Source organism: Pyxicephalus adspersus, chromosome 4 (assembly GCF_032062135.1).
Source record: "Pyxicephalus adspersus chromosome 4, UCB_Pads_2.0, whole genome shotgun sequence".
Taxonomy (NCBI): Eukaryota; Metazoa; Chordata; class Amphibia; order Anura; family Pyxicephalidae; genus Pyxicephalus; species Pyxicephalus adspersus.
The window spans coordinates 72,447,413-72,469,018 of record NC_092861.1 but is presented as its reverse complement, the minus strand read 5'-3'; the positions used below and the strand labels follow the sequence as shown (position 1 = coordinate 72,469,018).

The 21,606-nt window shown below is 35.0% G+C and overlaps 1 protein-coding gene across 1 annotated transcript; it reads left to right on the top strand.

Annotated features, from left to right (window-relative positions):
- The first annotated feature begins 11,544 nt into the window (after positions 1 to 11,544).
- CGA (glycoprotein hormones, alpha polypeptide) lies at positions 11,545 to 19,985 on the top strand. The gene is made up of 4 exons (XM_072410416.1): positions 11,545 to 11,606; positions 14,136 to 14,242; positions 14,701 to 14,888; positions 19,165 to 19,985. Exons 2-4 carry the CDS (start codon positions 14,143 to 14,145, stop codon positions 19,240 to 19,242), a joined length of 366 nt encoding a protein of 121 aa, XP_072266517.1. The 5' UTR covers positions 11,545 to 11,606; positions 14,136 to 14,142; the 3' UTR covers positions 19,243 to 19,985.
- The last annotated feature ends 1,621 nt before the right edge of the window (positions 19,986 to 21,606 follow it).

Here is a 21,606-nt window from a genome sequence, read left to right as displayed (position 1 = left end):
GAGAAGGAGCAATGAAGTGAAAGAGCTGAGCTGGAAGGGGAGGAGTGGCTTTACTGTAGAGAAGGAGGAACACAAAGGAGGGGCTGCACTACAAAATGGACAAACACATGTGACTGCCTGGTGCAGAAGATAAATACTGGCCCAAATAGATAAGATCATTGATTTTGTTTAGTTGCCCAACATTGAAACAGTCTTGTTTACAAATGAGACAACACCAAATAGCTGCATGGGTAAAATGCTCATCCATCAGCCATCCATTCATCAACTGCCAACATTACAACAGGCCATAAGTGGAATTTTGTAAATTTGTTATAAAATGTAGTTGATCACATGGATTTCTACACTTTAAGATGTAATGTCTTACACTATTTCAATCGTATTTGTTTTGATTTGCTGCCATTTCACTTTAGATGCAGGCCGTAACCAGTTACTTGGTTTATTTTATTGTGCTATTGGTTATAGATCCACAGTGAAAGCAGATGATTGTACTGTATGGTTGTGAAGCATTTTAGTACATTATGTACTTTGCATGTCCCCTTGTTATACGTACAAATATTTTAAATCAGTTGGGCTTGCATTGGATACATAATTGGAAAGTACATGTAGATCTTGGTTATGTCTTTTACTGTTTATGCAGTTTGTGTTCTATAGCAGTTATATTGATCACATTCTAGTGTAACATGTTAAAAACTCAAAGCACTTTGGCTGTTGAAGGGTTGCTGCCATTATTTCTTTTTTTTTTTTACCAATGGCCACGAATGCATTTGATTTGTCGAAGACATGAGATCTGTTTACAGGAATGGATCACTCACAGTGCAGACCAGCAGCTTGTGTGATTTCTGCAGCAGTTGCTGTTCTGCAGCATTTACACAAACTGTTCTTTTACCTACATGACAGCAGTGTTCAGAAGAGCTAAAACTCTGCTCTAGTGACATGCACGAGCGAAGAGTAAAGACTCCTCCCTGTAACTCCTCCAGTCAATTCACATGTCTTAGCATTTACTTGCAAACATTTCTTTTTGTGGCATAGAACAGCAGAGCAACAGTGTCACTGAGGTCATTAATGGCTATGATATTCCCCCAAATTAATATTTAACAGATAATCATGATTAACGAAGTGTATACAAGGGAAAATATATATGACAACTAAAATCCTACCCTGTGTACACCCTCAATAAAATAACCAATGCAGCTTTAGTGTGAGTCATTATTTCTGATGTTATGTCTATTGTTTTTTTTCATAGAAGATTTGTAGATTAGAAGCCTGTTCATACAATATATAATATTATATACTTTGATGCATATCTATCAATAAAGGAAGCCTGTGAAACATGAAGGGAGATATATAGCAGCTTCAATTGCTGACAACCTTCCCAATGTAGTTGTCTGGCTAATGGCTTCATTGTCTTCCTAAATTACGTACACACACTCAATAACTTTTGATGACAACAATGATTTCCAGTGAGAGTGGAATCAATCAGAACTGTACAGACAGAGCTGTCCTGTTGATGTAGAGGAGTGGAAGCATACTGCATGGAGTGTACATGTTCTTCCTGTGTTTTTATGGGTTTCCTCCAAGTACTATGTTTTCCTCCCACATTCCAAAACCATGCAGTTAGGTTGGTTGGCTTCCACTCAAATCGAGCTTAGACTGTGGTAATGACATGTGACTATGGTAGGGACATTGTGAGCCGCTTTGAGGGATCACTATGTACTTTGTAAGGCACTGTGTAATATGTCGGCACTATATAAATACTGGTTAATAATAATTTTCCCTAGTGGAAAACAGCCATCATTAGCTGTCGATCGTTATCGATCCAAGTATGACAAATATCTAAACGACACCGGGAAGCAACTGTACTAATGCTACATATATATCACCCAAGGCAATCATAAACAATTATTTATGGCAACAAAAATTTGGTAAATATACAAGGCTTGAGTAACTGACCTAGAAAATGTATGAAATCAGTGAGGTTAGTATGACAACCTACTAGCTAGCATTTTCAGGAGACGTAAGCAATGTCAGTTTCCGTGGATTTACTTTCCTTTAGGTACTATTACCTTGATCCAAGCAATCACCTCTTTCCTTTCTCAGTTGTATACTTTCTGGAACTGCACAACCACAGCCTGCAGGATTCTAAAGGCATCACGCCAAAACGTTTCATTCCCTGCATAGCAGTCCCTATAGACTTATATTAGGCATTCTGCCTCGTGCGATTGCCCAAAACTCAAAATAGCCTTACTAGAATAGACTTACTAGAATATCTTTTTCAATCTTTTTAGCATGAGGGAATCCCTTAAATAACTTTCAGGTCTTCAGGGAATCCCTTCTATAAATATTTTATCCACCACCCACAGTACATTAGAGTGATGGTCAGCACTGGAAGAATGCCTTCTACATTGCTAGCCAGTGGGAAGAATGGCAACCTTACAGATAGATCATTGGTATTTGTTAAACTGATCTGAGAGTGAAAAGCTCCCTTGTTATTCGTTAAAAAAAAAACATTTTTACTGATTTGATTACTTTAAGAGAGATTTCCCCTTCTTTTCCTAGAAAGAACCTCTCTTCAACACAGTCTCTGGCTGCTGGAAAGTCTTACAGGAATTCCTATCCTTCCCTGGTCTATGCAAACCTACTTGGGTAGCGATACACTTTAACCCCTTTCCTGCCAGATCCTTTTTTTTCATACACATGTGAGGCCAAAGAATAAACCAAGAGCAAAACAACAATAAAACATGATAGTTGTATCTCTTGTCATTTATTATGTAGCACAATATTTGCACATCTGTTTATCATATCTATACTTTCAGTAAAGTATCAATTCAGATTTACCTTGTGCACTAACCTCACTAAATATTCTGTAAAATGAGATAACTGAGTCTAATATGGTTTTAGTAATTACCAAAAATGTCACAAGCTAAAATTGCATGTGGCTGTAAAAAAATACATCAGACAACAAAACTAAAAACTTTTAACATAAAACACTTTTAAAACATCTATGGTCTATAAATTTAGAGTTAACAATGTCAGTCCTGTATAAAAGTGATTGGGTGGATGCAAGCCTTCACTTTGATAGCCCAAATGCTCAAAAAGGAAACAAACTCACAGCTGTTAGTGCATACTGCTACAAAATACAGTATACTATACCAGCAGTATAGGGGGTAAGGGTCTACTATACCTTTGTTATCACTTCACCTTCTTTCCCCCTGTTCATCCCATCCACCTGTTGTTTAGTTGGTGGATGTTTTTTAGCAGCATATTATGTCCACTAATCTCCCTCATCAGAAGAGCTATACCCACCTCCAGCAATGGCATTATACAATTAGTTGAAGCTAACAGTACTCACAATGTTTTAACCCACCAGCTAACAAGTGGGTAGGATTAAAAGAAGTGGAGCCAATTGATTGAAACTCAAACATCTGAAAACTCAAAAAGGCCTTCTGAGGGATATACAAGTCTTTGTGATAGTTAGAATAAAACTTCAGTCACAGCCCAATATACCCTAGGTATGGGGTGCCCACACTTTTTTTGGCTTGGGAGCTACTTTTAAAATGACAAAGTCAAAATGATCTACCAACAATAAAAACTTGGACTTAATAACTGTGCGCGGTAGAGTTTATTTTGAAAGGCAGGGCTCCGCAATCTACTCGTGTTGCCTTTGCTTTCTACTGGTAGATCGCGATCCACCTGTTGCACACCTCTGCCCTAGGTTATTTGCAGCAGACTGATGAACTTTATCCATATTTTACCTTTTTCCTATTTTGGGACATTACCTCATTATCTTTCAGTGACTTTTTCTGGATCCACAGTGTATATTGGCTTCCTGAGGTACTCCCCCTTTTCCTTTGATCATTCCTGTTAGTTTTTGAATAGTTTTTAGTATTTTGTATTCTGTGCTGTATTATTTTAAAGAATTTTATTCATACGATTTATGTACTCTAGTTTAAATGTTCTTTTTAAATGTTCTTTTTCATGTCTACCCTTTCACTTGAAAAACCAATAAAAATGTATTGAAACAAAAAACTCAATAAGAAAAATCTTAAAATAATCTACGATGTAGACATTATAAGAAAATATTGAGCACTAACTTGCAATAAAACTTATCTGCACTGGGCTTTCTCTTTTTCCTGCACAAATAGTTGAGGAGGCCATCCTACTGCTACACATCAAAGAAGAAAACTGAAAGTATGGAAAGCTTGCAAAGAAGACTAGAGCTCTACCTGCTGGCATGAAAAGAGACAGCAGAGCTTTAAAATCCAACATTATTTACATAATACGTTTTTATTTTTCTTATGCATTTTGTTCATGTAATTGTCCAGTCCATAATAAATGTAAAAACTCACTATGCATTCATACACTGGAATTAAACACTGGCAATTGTATGAGAGCACTAATACCCGGCTTATTCTCAGTACTTGGTAAAGTGTAAATATACAGCTGAAATCTGTTGGATAAGTACAAAAAAATATTTGCTGATCTTGCCAGAAAATTTGTTAGCTGATACCTTCCTGTGCTTTCTGCCTCGTTTGCAGGACCCTGCCCAGCTATGTAATTGACAAAAAGACATGGGTAGTTCCCAGAAGTTCTGACCTATTTCTGTTTTCCTCATATGGTGGGTGAATATTGTCATCCTTGGACTGTTAGTGGCAGGATCACCACCTGAAAATAGGAGACAAAAAGGTTGAAAAGAGAAATGTAATGCAGCTGCCATCTCTAAGGACAAGTAAGTTGCAAAGCATTAAGTTGAGATATCAGTAAAGTGTCTGGTTATAGAATTCTTCTGATTACAAAGTTATCTTTCTTGCCATTGACTTCTTCAAGGTTAATTACAAGGATTGTGAAAGACCTTGGGAACCCACTGAAGTTGCAACACTGTGGTGTACACTGTACATATACTTCAGCCCTTGTTTCTACAAATATCACCAAAAGACAAGAATAAAAAATCACCTCTTTAATTACATAAGCCTCATGCAAAATATATACCACTAATCCTGTAGCCTACTTTGAGGATACATTTACACCTTGTATTTTTAAAATGCAGTACAGTACATTATTGTATATGTGCAATGCAAAATTCTGAAGCTGCCCTAATGGATAGTTTAGAAGGGGAACGGTAATTATGAATAGATTGGGCCTGTTTTATACAAAGCTCTCCAGGACTGAGAAAGACAGACTATTATGGGAGAACCTGGATGATGTAGCAAACCTGGAATAGATTTGGTCAAGCATTGAAAACATTTGCCAAAAAGCACATGATTTTTAAGAAATCAGTTCCAGGTTTGCTGGATCTCACAGGTTCACCCATTGTAATCTTCTCTAGTCTTGCAGAGCTTTAATGAATCAGGCCCATAATGTATGGCAATTTTTGGGGAGCACACTAGTCTGAAATATATTACACAGCTTACAGGGTGCAGCAAAAAAAAGCATACCTGGGATATGCATCATGCCGAGTGGTTAGTCTTGGTAAAATACCTTGCATTGGTGGCTAGTGGAAAAGGATTTTCCTACTTTATTGCGTGGTGTATTGCTTCCCTATATTGATAGTGTAGTCCACCTTTACATTTGTGCTCACTGGAGAATAGCTACCTTACAATGTTGCTCAAGAAAAGTGCACTTTTAGTTTGGTGGCCTTTAACTTTTGGTGTCCCCTTTTACTGATAGGCAGTGTATATTTTTCCCTTTCGATAGGTGCTCAGTAGTGAAGTGCTCCTATACATTGACACTTTGTCAATGTATAGAAGCACTTTGACAGCATTTGACAGCATTTGACACTTTGACAGCATTGTCTGTCAGTAGTGAAATGTATAATTTTACTGCTGATCAGTGGAAGAAAGGCCTCTTACATTGGATTACAATTGTGACGTGCCCCCTTATGTTGGTGTCATTGTTAATGTGTCCATTATGTTGAGGATCAATGCTGAAGTCGCCTCCTATAAAGGAGTGGAGAAGTTTCCACTAACACAGGAGGTCAGTTAGAGCTGAGCTAATCACATCATTGGTGTTGGTTGTTACAGAACAACCTCCAAAGGGACTTTGTGAAGTGTGTCCCTCAATAAACCTAATAGTCAATTTTTTCAAAGAATTGTATGTAGCATCATGATACTGTAATGGAACACCAGCCTTTTTGAAGGTTCTAAAATAATTGGATTTGGACTGTATTTCTCCAGAAACAAAAGCCCTATATGCAATATGTCTCTGTTGTTAGGATGAAAAAAGACAATTGTCCAAGTTTACTTTGCATAAGGTTTTAATAAAAACAAGAATAATGACTTCTGAACTCCTGCCATTCTGTCAGTTTTGGTTTTGGAGAAAACCACCCTAAAACTGGCCCTGGGGAAGCTGCATTAGTTGCCATCTCCTGCCAGTAATACACTTTCTGTGTAACTACATTCACTCATTGTACTGTATTTATGGAGAAGCCATGTTGCCACCATTTGGACTATAACTACCTCTCTTTCTTATATTTATAACACCAGGGATTAGATGGGGTGGGGGTGTTCTATATGACCCAGAAGAGAAATAGGACATCTAATAATATTATTTAGGATTTCAGTTTGTAGAGGATGATTTGTAGTTTAAAAAACTAATTCTTTCCGAATTGCATAGTACAAATAAAACCCCAGACCTATTTTGTGCACAAGCTCTGTCAATATAATAATACATTATCCCACATCTGATTGTGCAGCAGAATTGCAAAATATTATACATCTGTGCCATTTTTCCTGAGTGGGTGGCTGTTGTACACCCCAAGGATTTACCGATAGTAAAATATGTAGTATGAGCACAATTGGCACATCGGTTAAACAGATGACAAACTATGAATTGAGAAAGTGTTGTACAGTTGTTACATTACTATGTGTAAATACTTACTACATAGATTGTATAGTGTACAAATAATTGTGTTTTCACCATTCACCACACCCATTTGAATGGATATAAAGCTTGTGATATATTGCACTAATATTAGCATTACAAGACTAACCTTTTGTACACCACCTTTTTCTGTGATTTAGTAATCACCATAGATCTTTGCATGGTAATATGATACTTATGATCTATGCAGCTACATTCACAAGGAGCTTTTGGTTGATTGGTTCTATATATTCTAGGATGTTTTATTCATTATAACATTTGTGATTATTTGTGAGACAATATTTTTAAGATTATAAGGCATATTTAGTATATTGGTAGGTCTAGTATAGAAGAGTTCAAAGGTTAGTCCTGAACTTTCGCACCCTCATAAAAATCCCCAATGTCCCCAGGCATATAAGATTAGTTATTGCTGTAATGAGATCAGGAAAAAAAGATACCAGTACTGCTGAGACAAAAGGGGGTTATGGTACACAGCTAAATTATTTAGCAGATAGGATAATCTGCTCCCTTGACTAGGAATGCTGAATAGTTGTCCTCCATGTACATAGGGTTGGCATTCTGAAAACTGGGTAGGCAGATTTGCTTATGGGGGTTATTAATGAGCAAGGGGTTAAATTATACCTTGACATAAATTAGTTAGGTATGAACTCTATGAACTCTAGTACAACATATTTGCGAGTGGAAGGTCTAAATTCTAGTGCCTGGCTGTCCAAGGAGATAACACTGAGGATTCAACAACCTGGGAAAAAGTATTTTTTGTATTTTGTCATGAATTTTTAAATTGTTAATTAATTTTTTATTATATTTTCTAACTATTTTCTGTGAAATGTGGAGAGCTGACTTTCCATTTCCATCTCTTTTTTTACGCACCATTTGGCTGGATGTATTGAATCAATAGGCCTGATTTATTAAAACTCTGGGTGACACAGCAAACATGGATTTATCAAAAATCTGCTATTAGTTGGCAAATGTTTTCACTCCTGAACCAGATCTATTTCAAGTTTGCAGGATCACCCAGGTTCCCCCATAATATTCTATTTTCTACAGCCTTGGAGAGATTTAATCAATTAGATACTATGATGCAGGTAACCTGCATGGACATTTATTGAGATATATTTTTAATATATGATACTAGCACTTATTCCCCATTGGAACATTTAACCTTTAAATCCATTACCCAAAAGCTTAAACATGGTGCAACCACAACAGCTTCAAAACTGCTTTTGTCAGTGTAATTACTGTTGACATGAGTTAATGAAGTCAGGAAGAACCAAATGTCAGTAATGATTTTAAAATTTGATGTTTGGATAGGGACCGAATGTAAGCATGATTTATTACATTTATGATTGCTTGATGCAGATGGTTTAGCTCTTTGACACAAGGCTACTCACGCACCCTTTGATAATGGTAATATTAATTAAGTTTGCTGATGTATTGCAGTATATGCAAGCTAAGAATGCTTGTTTTAATACAAGGTTTGTTAGAAGTGTGCTGACAATGATCAGTGCTACATTTGGTCAACATGTTCTGTTTGGAAGCTGTGTCTGGAATTAGGATTTTTAAGTACTATTACCCCACAAATATTTTTGGATGATAATATAATCCATCCTTACAGTATGCTCCTAAAATGTCATGTACATCAGGACTAAGAAAGGGGGAAAAGTTACACTGTCATGAGACTATACAGACAATTAAAATATCAAACTACCACAAAGTTGCTATCCTTTCACAATCAAGTTACAGTATGTCCTTGACCAGCCTGCTATAGAAGCTGAAGTATGTAATACCCAGGGAGAGAAGGGTATACTGTAACAAATGATCATTTTGCTTATGCTGTTGAAGGATTAAACCTGAAGTTTTATCTGCCTGTATTTTGTTCTCACTGGTTTCCTCCTACAAAATACTAATGTAATTACAAATGAAACATGAACATGAATTAATACATACGTTATGTAGGACCTGGTGACTTCTCTATATAATGCAGGCAGATGATTAGTGGGAGAGACCACGCAGACTGCTGTACATACCTTTCTGAAAACAGAGACTTGGGGAAATGCCACCATGTGATGCTTGTAGACTTGCAAAAAAACTGAAAGGGAACTGGTCATTTTAGCAGAATAAGGAAAAATTTAGCAGGATTTTTATGGCATTTACTATAGAAAAAAAACTTACATTAGAGAAAATAAATTACGTTGTGAAAGTTAAAGAAAGCACTTTAGGCATAGATTTACAATAATGTTGAAGAATTAATTTTTATTATATCAGCTTAGATTAAATGTTTCAGCTGGTAGCATCCCTAGATGTGTATCAGGTCATAATATTATTATTCAGTATTTATATAACTCCCACATATTATGCAATGCTTTACAAAGTCCACAGTCATGTCACTAGCTGTCCTCTTTATAATCTATATATAAAAAACTGGATGTATGTGTCTATGTGTGTATGTTCCGCCATCACTCCAAAACGCATGGAGACATTTCAACCAAAGCCATACATATGACTTGAGACTCATGTGAGTGCACTGTTCATCTTTGTACAGCGCTGTGCTATATGTCAGAGCTATATTTGGATGTATGTGTATTTGTCATCACTCGGAAACGCATCGACACACTTCAACCAAACTTGCTAGACATATGTCTCGGACTCAAGTGTGTGCACAGCTGACCTTTGTACAGCGCTGTGGTAAATGGCAGAGCTATATTTGGTGATCACTGAGAAACACATGGAGACATTTCAACCAAACTTGCTATGTTCCACCATCACTCAGAAACGCATCAAGACATTTAAACCAAAGTTGCTAGACATATGACTCAGACTTATGTGAGTGCACCACTGATCTTTGATCAGAAAATACAACTCATGTTTCCAAATGACATCATTCGGTGCCACATCAGTTGTTCAACAGCCTGGATTTCCATCCACATTCACGGTGCAAGAGCAAATTTACCATAAAGCGGGATCTTTACTTCTGCTGCCAGATCAACCACCAAACTTTCTACAACTATGTTTTATTGAAATGAACTAATAGAAACTGACTAGAGGTGCACCTACATCTCAGTAACAAGATTTCAGATTGTCTTAAAGTTACAAAGGATGTTTTATGAGCACAATGTTCTTATTAAAAGATTTAAAACAGCATTAGAACATGTGCCAATAATATAGGTTATTTTTATTTAATTGTATTTTGATTGTATATTGTACTTATAAAAGCTGTACTAAAAAAACATTTGTTTGATTTAACACTATAAGTTTATTTGATTCCTTTTCCTGTATAGTATAAGATTGCAACAAATAAATACCCGGGCAAGGCCACGTAATCAGCTAGTAGCTTATAAAACCATCCAGTGTGTGATGACCACTACCTTGGCAAAGATCTTGTGATTCAAAAGGCATAGATTATTAAAGTATTTTATACAGAATTATAAAGCAGGAAATAATCCTAGCCCAATAAATGTAAAAAAATAAATAAAATGTAAGCATTTTTAGAGGTTCCTACAGAAAACTTGGTATAAGCTTGTTCTAAAACCGTTATCTAATGTTCTTATTACCGTTAAGGCAAATATGTACTGAGGATGTGGAAGGAACAGTCCTAAAGCTTTTATAGAATAAAACTTCTTCTTCTACCAAAGTTAAAAAAATTAAAAATGATGACAAAAATATAAAAATGGTGAAGATACACTCTGTTTAGCCTTGCACAGGTCTGTATGGTTGCATTTTATAGGGCCTACAATTTTGTTTGCTGCTCTGCAGCAAAGTCTTAGGATGGTATCCATGATTTAGAGCAGGAGTGCCCAACAGTTGGATCGGGATCTACCAGTAGATTGCAAAGGCAAAGCGTGTAGATCGCAGAGCCCTGCTTTTCAAAATAAACTCTACCGCGCACTGGAGTTATTAAATCCAAGTTTTTATTGTTGGTTGATCATTTTGACTTGGTCAATTTAAAAGTAGCTCACAAGCCAAAAAAGTGTGGGCACCCCTGATTTAGATGCTTATTTATTATGTAAGGAAAACTTGGCCTTGTTTGGGGAAAAAGATACCTTAGTTATTATCTAATTAATTTGTATTTATATATCCGGAAACAATAAGAATATTTAAAAAAATGTAAAAACATTTTGTTCCAGATGTTGTGCAAGCACATATTTAGATTAAAAAGGATGCCTTTCCATCAAATACAATCATGATTATGAAAGGATAATTTATATTTTGATGCAGTGAAATGGTCCACTTGCTTTTGCAGGATCAGTACTTTACTTTTAGAAGAAAAAACGGGTCATAATTTGTTTGCCTTTCTATGGAGCAAAACTCCTGCATTTTGCAACATGCTAGACGTGTAATATTCAACCTTGTTAACCTATTTTACCATGTACCTATGTAAGCTTCCGGAACAGGAACATTTTTGACATTGAGACTATCTGCAGAAAATTCAGAAATTAATTCCGAGTTGTTCCTATTGATGTTAACTTGACACCGGCAGCTTGGCAAGAGGTGCGTCTGAAATGAATTTTAAAAACATGAAACGATTAAGTGGATATAAAAGTAATTAGATCAAGAGCTATTCTACAGCTAACAGACATGAAGTTGATCCCTGGCTTAGCTGCTTAATCCCCTGCTATAGATGTAACTGGTATAAAAAGAGAAGGTGAAAAGTCAGTAACTACCTGAGCAGTTCAGACTAACATCAAGGGATCATCAAACCACACTGCCATTTCCTGTGACACAGGATAAAGGTAATAGACTTTGTCATATTATTTTGTGTGAACCATACTCTTATATAAGCTATTGTGGTTTGGTTATTATCGATTATTGGGTAAGCATAATTCTTCTAGTTTTTTTTTCAATAATTAAATATGTGAAATATTCTGTTGTGCTATTGCTTTGTATGATTGATAAGAAAAGTATGAAATATGTACATTTTGGTTTGATTTTAAACAGCATATGGTGAGCATATTCAATAATAAATAAAATTATTCCAATTGTTTATGACTTTCTACTCATATAGTTTTTTCATTTTCTAAGCTTTCCACTGTGCTAATAAGTTTTGAAGTAGTTTTTTTTTTGTTTTTTTTTACTGGAGGGTTGTAATTATCAGTTAGCACATGAATACTATTGTGAAAAATGGATCTTTAGTTATGTTAGGTGACATATTCCCAGGGACACATATCTATTTTCAATAATCATTCCCATCTTTTACTCTTTTTCTAAACTCAGAAAACAGTCTTTAAATGAAAACACCATATTTGTCCCATTTGTAATGAGCTTTCTCCTTACAATAATACCTGCTGAATATTAAAATACATATTGGTCTGGTTTAAAAATGTTTTGTTTTCCCAATGTACATAAAGGTAACTGCTGTGAAAACCATATATAACACAGCAGTAGTCATATTTTTTATACCTAGGAATAGGATAGTGCTTGAGTGTCCAATTATCCTTGCTGTATAAATAGCATAGGTAAGAGGTTATTTTTTACACCTATCTCAGGGCAAAAATAAAACCTGAGCCTGTACTGCTTTCATTCACTAGGTGGCAGCCAACTCTTTCTCAAGGTACATATACACTTAGTATTCTTAAAACAGTTTTATCCTGCATTGCACTTACTGCCTTTCTGCATAATTTCTAGATCTAGAACTAAAGCTTTGGAATGAAATACATAACTGATGATTTTTTTTTCATAATGACGGTATCAAGTTAGAAATGATATATAATTGTTTTCTCCTAGAGTCTCTCCAAAGTGTTCCCATTATCTGAAAATATTGTATGTCAAATAAATACTGTATATACTATATATATATATATATATATATATATATATATATAGTAACTACAATTTGTAACCACTTTTGTTTATTTTATTTAGAGTTTATAAGAAGAATAGTTTATAAGAAGGCATAGATTAGACTTACCTAGGTTGTGATGACACTGATTGATCATTTATATCCTAATGTCCTTATGTATTCTCAACAAACACTGCCCAAAATGTGGTTTACATCTTGACTTTGTATACATTTTACATACATTTAACATAAAACGCATGCCCAAGAAGCTTATCATACAATAACTAATGCAACCAGCACCAATGAGTGTGCAGTTGAAAAAGGGAGCAATCTAAATGCTTCCAACAGTCCCCAACTATATGTAAGGCCATGATCCAGCAACAATACTCACCAGACAGTGCCAATGACAGAGTCAGGAACTATTCTGCCTCTAAAAACCCCTTCAGCCCCAGATCGTGTGTTTGGGATGCCGATAAAATATATCTCAGGCTGCATGGCTTAAGGGAAGCAGGGGCTGCTGCTTTTTCTCCTTGCCGCTGCAAGCGACATTGCTGATCAGATAAAATGTCATTTAATACTGCAATGGCGCACAGCATGGGATCACTACAACAGTGAATCATTCTGCTGAGTATATTCAAATATAAAAAAACATATATACTAAACATTATTGTAATTATCAAGGAACGTACAAAAAAAAAACAAAAAAACAATAGGGTCATCTTTAATACATATAATGAATTTAGCATGGAATAAAAACACTTTAAATCAATTCTCAAAATTCTAACCACTAAATCTTAATAAACTGACTGAAACCAATAATCCAGGGAACTCGCTGGGAGTTGCATACTGGTAAAACTCAAATCGCATTATGAATCATTCCTGTTATACTAATTTCTTCTGGTCTCAAGACATCTAGTTGATCTTGGAAACATTATTTACTGATTATTTTTTTGCACCTATTACACTTCAGCCATGTTTGTATAACACTGCTAAATATTTTAAGCAAAGGAGATGCAGGCTAGTTAAGAGTCATCGAGAGACTTGTACTGTGTGCATATAAAAACAACACATCAACTATCCCACACTTTCTATCCCTTGGCACTGCATTTCCTACTTCATTTACTGTATTATTTAACATTTATCCCCAAAGAACTTATAATGAGATTCTCAGATTAGTGTATGTGTATGACATTGCCAACAAACAGGAGCATTTTTATTTGTATGATAGTTATTATGTACTTTAAATATGTTCCCATAAGTGACATTTTTGTGTATATGAAAGCAACATATTGACTATTTTTGGATTGCTTTACAATTCAGTTACTAGAGAGTGTTGTAGCTCTGATGATATGTCCTCACAAGACCATAATACTTTGAGAAATGTCTATTAATACAAGCTTATTACTGTGTATATACATAATTCCCAAATAAGTGCACAAAATTGGAGATTCCTAATCATAGCAATACTTGTCTTTTGTTCTAGATACACTATGGATTGTTATGGAAAATGCATAGCACTTGCACTGGTCTTTATGTCAGTCTGTATGCATGTCCTATATTCCTTTCCTGATGAAAAATATTTAGCTCCAGGTAAGGATTTTTGCATCCACAAGCCACTTTTATGTTAGAATTGCAAGCTATTGCGACTCCAAACAATGCATTTTTTTCGTTCAGTTTTGGTCTGTTAATATATAGTTAGGAGTGTTAAATATGTGTAAAACATAACTTGAAAAATGTCCAAAAGGCAGGAACTTCCTGTTGTAAGTCATCATCAATGGGCCTGATTTAATAACCCTCTTCTTGACTGGAGAGGATAGACTTTCATAGGAGAACCTGGATGATCCAGGCTGACTGTGTCACTGCTGTTCAGCTTGGGGAGTTTTACATATAAGGATTTTAAAGTAATCCTGCAAAGAACAGTGCAGAAATTCTTCTTGTTTGCAGAAACGAACACAGTAGACTAGTTACAGCATAATTTTTTTTTTTTTTAGAAAGTGTTAGACTCTCTTTTTTATGCATCGATCAAGCATGATTTTTTTCTATATCAGGTTGTCCTGGATGCATGTTGAAGGAAAACCAGCGTTTTTCCAACATGGGAATAGGTCGAATTTTTCAGTGCACTGGATGCTGCTTCTCTAGGGCGTACCCAACCCCAATGAGATCAAAGAAGACAATGTTAGTGCCGAAGAACATTACCTCTGAAGCTAAGTGCTGTGTTGCAAAGACACAATACAGAGTAAGTATAAGAAATTTAAATTTACATAACATATTTTAATAGAAGCTGACAACATTGTTTTAACTTACAAAAGGCCAGCTCCAGCATTTTTGTTCTTCCAATGGAGGTACAGAAAAGCTCTCAAAACCTTGCAGAGCTTCTTACAAACGAAATAGCTTTTTATTATTGTTCATGACAATTCAAATTTTATCAGCAAGAAATGACAACAAGTGATTAAAGCGTTAAAAGAATATCTAACTCTCCTCCACTCCAGCCATTCATAAAAAAAAGTCATGGCTAGAGTTAGACTTTAACGGTGCATCTGGATATACACATACTACACATTAGGCATTGACTTGGGACAAAACATTTTTTCCCATAGGAATGAACATGAACAAGCACATACATGAAATAAAAAACACAATCACACGGCTATCACAGCTTTTCAGAAGCAATAATGATAAAATCACAATCTACTCACCTTTGAAACACTGTGCCTTACTCATTGACATATTTGGCTGGATTTGTTGCAAAAATTAATTTTGACACACTATAGAGTTGTTGACTTCCTATGAAAAATAAAACAACTTAAGATTTACCAACATGCTGGAAGCCATCTTTAATTGTACTTCTTCCTGTTCCTGGACTGGTTAATGATATGGAAGCCTAAATGAAGTATATTGCTTTATTTAAAACAGTTTATGTTTAGTCCTGCCATAGACATTGATGGGATTAATCACATGAGGTGGAGACATAGATAGATAGATAGATAGATAGATAGATAAACAGATAGATACTACTGACCACACAGCATAAATGTAACTGTCCACAGTTGTCCATAGGGGGGTACCTGATTGCTAAGGTAATTATTTTTTCAATAGAGCCCATATTTTGCATGTGACCTAATAACTTGCAATGCAGATGTAGGCCTCCTATGCAATTATTTATGTATCATGAAAAAACAACTAAATTGCACTGAAGGAAACAAAAAGTCTTTAACAGACAATGACTTATAGACACAGATGAATGGCGTCAGGGTAGCACTGATGGACTCTTATGGTTGGACACGTACTATCATATGGCACAATTATAGGGACAAATTAGTCAACAAACAAGTGGTAACCCCGAGTCACACTCGGGGTTGGAACACCTTGAGAAGGTTAGTAAATAGAGCGCTTACCTGATCCGCTGGGGTCCCGCCCATCCAGCGCCGCAATCTCAGTCTTCTTTCTTCTTGCTGCTTCTGCATCCGATGAGTCACCGGCGGAGTTCCCGGTGACGTTGCTGCGTGTGTACGTCCCAGCTGGGCGGGGCGGGAAATTCAAACTCCATTTGTATTGCATTCAATACAAATTAACTGTATTGAATGCAAGACATTGGATTTTTATTTGTAAAAGCAGTACATTGTTTTCAACAACATTTATTTTACATTATATATAATAGTATGAGTACCATATGTATTTTTAAATTGAATTTTTTTTTTAAATATATAGATTTTTTTGTTTATTCAATTTATTATTTTACATGATTTTGTGTTTCAAACTTTATTATACTCATACTACTATAATATACTGTAAAACAATGTACCGCTTTTAGGCATATAAAACCGGAAAGAAATGAACCGCTGGGGAGGTTAATGTAAAAAAAAATGTTTTTATAGTTTTTTGATAACTAAAATTATCTTAGGCAAGCTTTAGGTAGAGATTAGTTTACCTGTTAAAAAAGAGAAACCATGTTTAGAAAGTAGAAACTGCAATTTCTAACCAGGTTAAAAAACTTTACAAGCATTAGCTTATAATACTTTGTTTTTCCAGTTATAAATTAGAGAACTCACTGATCCATCTGGTGAACCTGAAAATCTAGCTTTTGGCTAACTCACCAACCAAATAACTTTATATAGAAACCTGCCCTAGGTTTGTTTGGCCTTCCAGTGAACATGTTCTCATATCTCCTGCTTAATATATAAACAACCCTACTAGCTAAACTGTTTATTAATGTATATTCTTCAGAAAAAAAACCTTTTCAATGTTGTTGTTTTTTTCTTCCTGTTATTTTAATGCTTTACAAACTGTAGTTATAGAATTCTACATAAAATTGTAGTTATACAATTTTATGTAGAAATTATTGGACATATTTGAAGAGGTCTGGCAAGACTTGGCAGTAGGAGTTGTTGAAGAGAGAGCTCAATTTTTAAAATAAGAAGCAATTTATTTGAAAAAAATGCCACTTTAGTAGAGATAGCTTCCTTGTGATAATTTAATTGAATCTGAATGTTTGCCATGGATTTTTCATGTCTTGAATAATTGTAATGAAATTTGTAAAATGGGCATGTGGTCAATAATTAGGGTTTTCTCTTTTTCTTTTATTAATATAGCCTCAATACAATAAATGTAAAAAATGGCCATACACATCAAAGGGTCAGTGTGATCAGGCTAAATATATTTTGATGTTTTTAGTTTGGGAACCCATGGAGGCTTAGAAACAGATTACAGAATCATGCAAATAATGTGCTTGGTGGAATTTGAACTAAGCAAGTGTAATTGAATATCTATCAAGAGGTGGCACATGATCCAAAAACTGTTTGGGCAGCTGTTAAAACACTCAATAGCATTTTTGTCGAGAGGAAAATTAGCTGCTGGCAACAGCTGTCAAATTTAAAGCAATGTATTTTTGGCAAGCAAAATAACAATTTATTAATTTAACATAAGCAGCTTAAGGACCTACTTATATAAAGAAAGCTACAGAAGTTTGCCTATATACTCACTTTATTTGTATCCCTACTAGAAAACATAAAAGATAATGGATTGTTATAATATGTATTTAGCTAATAGGCCAGTGGACATTATCCAAAATTAGGGGTGCCTACCTTATGTTTCAATGAATGCAAACACCTATGTATACCTCACATAAAGGTGGATGCAGTTTGTACTCCAGTATCTGTTGCATAAAGGCAAAATTAAGTAGAGTAATATATGTAGCTGGTTATATTAGTGGAGGCATACTTAAATATTCAATAGTCAATACTCAATTTTTTAGGTGACTACTGTTATCTGCATGCTATGATAAAGTATCTAATCTCAATACCTTACTAAACTAAGCTGCTGTAAAAGCTATATAAACAATATAAAATTATACATATACAGACCCTTACATAAAATTGTAAAACTTTAACTGCCTTACTGTGCATAAAATAATACAACTCACATGTGTATAAACCTGTACTGTATAGGAATTTAAAACAAAATTAATTTATACATATTTAAGTTTGATTATTACTGTATTTACTCAAATATAAACCTAGGTACCTACTTTTACCTTTAAAACAGGAAAACATACTGTGACTTGAGTCATAAACCTAGGGTAAAAAAAATGCTTCCTTCACTGATAACATTCAAAACAGTAATTAGTAGAAATATCAATAAAATCATATGAATAAATACTTCCATGGGGTGTGTGTTATTTTTTTAAACATTTATTTTAAAATTACAATTAAAATGACATGGGCTAAGCCTGTATATCTTTTTCTTCTTTATAAAGGTTAATGTATTCTTTAATTTTTTAAATCTTTACCTTTACTTTTACTCCTAAATGATCTTCTGTGCATATTTTTTGGCCATCAGTGGATGAGTCTGTGTACTCCATGTAAAATGTGTTACAAACAGCTTGTCTTTGACAGCTCTGATCTGTCAAACCCAGGAAAGTTGCAGTTCAAGGACAAGGCACATGGTGCCACCTGAGTATAAACTGAGATTATTTTTCTAATAGCATTTTGAGGGGGGAAAGAATCTGGTTTATACTGGAGCATATATGGTATTTTTATGTCTATATGTATTTGTTATAGTTTTAATATAGGTTGACAAGGGTGTAGGTTTTATTTTGCAGTTCAGCGGGGAGATCAATTCTCCCTTATTTGTTTTGGTAACCATTCTTATTGGAACAGAAGGTGATAAAAAAATCAGAATTTTTAAAATGTCTTTGAAACAGGAGATTGGGAAAATCTCCAAATGATGACATCTCTGCTTATGACAGATGTCTAAGAGAGGATTTATCTGCACATTGGAGAGGTTTTTGACTGCCTGTTGTGTCACTGGAACAGAAAAGGGGAAGTAAGTCATCACAATGGAACAGAGCGGTTTTAAGAAATATCTCTACCCTGTTCAAAATTAAAATAAAGTTTTGGCTATATACCTATTCATTATATCAAAATGTCATCACTTGTCAAGTGTTAAGGTGAGTGCTATCCTGCATTGTATACTTATTTTGTAAGCTGCTTTAACATTTTATATTTCTTTTTCAGGTTACTTTAATGGACACTGTGAAGATTGAAAACCATACAGCATGTCACTGCAGTACCTGCCTTTACCATAAATCTTAAAAGTCAAACGCTGTCCTTTATTAACATACAACTAGAAAACAGCTCTCCTGCCTTATAAGAATCCTTTAACACTGTTATCAAAGTTCCTACATAGCTGCACGCATTTCCCTTCACCCTAATAACTGTAATTGATTTCAAATAAAGCTGTTTTTTTATACTTGCTTGTACACACTGTATTAAACATAGATTAGTATTAACACTGGATGTACATTTTCACTATTTTTCTAATATGTACTTATCACTGATACAATATCGTTAAGTCATGCAACCATCCAAAGACTTGTAAGATGCAGTATATTCCATATTTGCTGCTAGTTGTAGATAAAACTAGCCACGTATTCATAGTCTTCTGATGTGCTCAGCTTATATACATTTTTTACATTTTTTTAAACTAAAAATTCTGGCATTAGACACACTTTGTTTAATTAGAAACACACAGAGCCTTTACAGCCCAAAGAACCACACATCATTTCACAAATAACAAAAACAGTTTTTAAGTAAAATATATTCAACACAGCAAATAGTAAGAAAATAATAAAAAGCTGCTACACTAAGAAAACTATAATACTCTATCAGAAGTGTTTATAATAGTTACCACAGATGTGTAACACTTTCCTAGTATCATCCAGCTAACTCAACCCTAATAAATTTGCAATCTCATATATTTTGGTAATACCGGTATATACATAATCCTAAAATAAGTGACTACAAATGATGAGCATCACACAAAATTAATAAACTTGTTATGACACAAATCCCATGTCAAAATATATAACATATTTACTGTCATTATTTTCAGCATACACAGTTCAAAGTGAACATTAACTGCCCACTTCCCAGAGCCAGGGATTTGCACAGGGGACGTTGTCCGCGGCTCTGGCCAGTGCGTCCCCCTGGTGGGGGCCCTCTCGTGACCCTGCTCGGGGGTGCACCTGACCAGAGCTGCGGACCCCAAAAATTGGTTGGCGACCGTTGATCTAAGTAAAATCTTAAGATAGGATTCCCAATGGGAAGTGCATCTTGTGTATTTAAAAGCAGAGTGAATGGCTCGTTGCCATTGTTCGTCTGAGAAAGATTTATTCAATTTAACATCCCATTTCAAAATAGACATTTTGATAAAAACGTGTTTTCCTTGAAGCACCTGGTAAGTTATAGGGATACCTTGATTGTTTGAGATGATCCGGTAAAAAAACCCGCTATCTGAGATTGCGTGTAAAGCTGTGTATATGGGTGATTCTTATGGTAGTAAAAAATCCGACATAAAGTGTAAGCATCAGTAATAGGCAAACCAAAATAATTGAGTTTTTGCTGAAGTTGTAATTCTTGAAAAGTTAAAAGATTCAATTGTTTCCAATGTTCCATATATCGATATCAGGAGAAAAATGCATATAAGTGTTAAATGGTATTGGAAGTTCAATGGAAACAGTATTTGTCTGTGTCTTAAAAACCACTCTGGACCAAATAGAAAAAGCTGCTTTTATCGTGGAATATTCCGGTAGAACTATCAAAGAATCCAGTGACTTCCAACAAATAGAGTGCTCCATATTATTCCATATTCTGTCAGTAAAATTAGTTAAAAATGCCTAGGCCTACTATTTTCTTATGTTTATTCATAGCTGCATACCCAATTCTGGCTTTACTGTTAGCCCAAATATATCGCGTCAATAGTTTCTGTAGAGATTTAAAATATGTTTTAGATAGTTTCAAAGGTAGGATTCTAAAACAATATAACATTTTAGGTAATAGTAGCATTTAAAAAAAAACGCTACTCTGCCTACCCAAGACACCTCCCATTTAGACATATAAGTAAATCTTCTTTCAGTTTCAAAATAAATGTTAAATAATTATGTTGGGAAACCAAATTGATAGGATATGTTAACGTTATCCCTAAATAGGGTATCTCATTTGATGCCCATTGAAAATTCAATTGAGTTTGGAAAACATTTATTTGAAATTGTGATAATTCCATAGGTAGAACTTGTGTCTTCATGTCATTTAGTTTATAATATGAAATCTTCCCGAACTATCAGGACCCTGGCAGTTGGGTTTGAATATAGAGCTGCAATAGCTTCAAAAATCGGGCCTCCGAATCCAAATTTTGCCAGCACTTAACACAAATAGCCCCAATGCCATAAGCCCCTTATGCCATTCGACAAATCTCATGATATTCAGCATACGACGTGTACCATCTGGTGCTTGTCGCTCCCATACAAAACCCACTTGTTCAGGTTTAACTAAAGAAGGTAAAAGGTCATGGAGCCGATTAGCAACTAGTTTAGCATAAATCCTAATGTCTGTATTCAACAGGGAAATTGGGCGGAAATTTGGAAGAGAAACTGGATCCTTTCCCTTATTTTGGAATAG

Excerpts from the sequence above, each read along its gene's own strand:
- CGA (XM_072410416.1), top strand. The coding sequence starts at position 14,143 with ATGGATTGTTATGGAAAATGCATAGCACTTGCACTGGTCTTTATGTCA. Across the intron at positions 14,243-14,700 it reads TGAAAAATATTTAGCTCCAG|GTTGTCCTGGATGCATGTTG; the intron begins GTAAGGATTTTT and ends TTTCTATATCAG. Across the intron at positions 14,889-19,164 it reads TTGCAAAGACACAATACAGA|GTTACTTTAATGGACACTGT; the intron begins GTAAGTATAAGA and ends TTTCTTTTTCAG.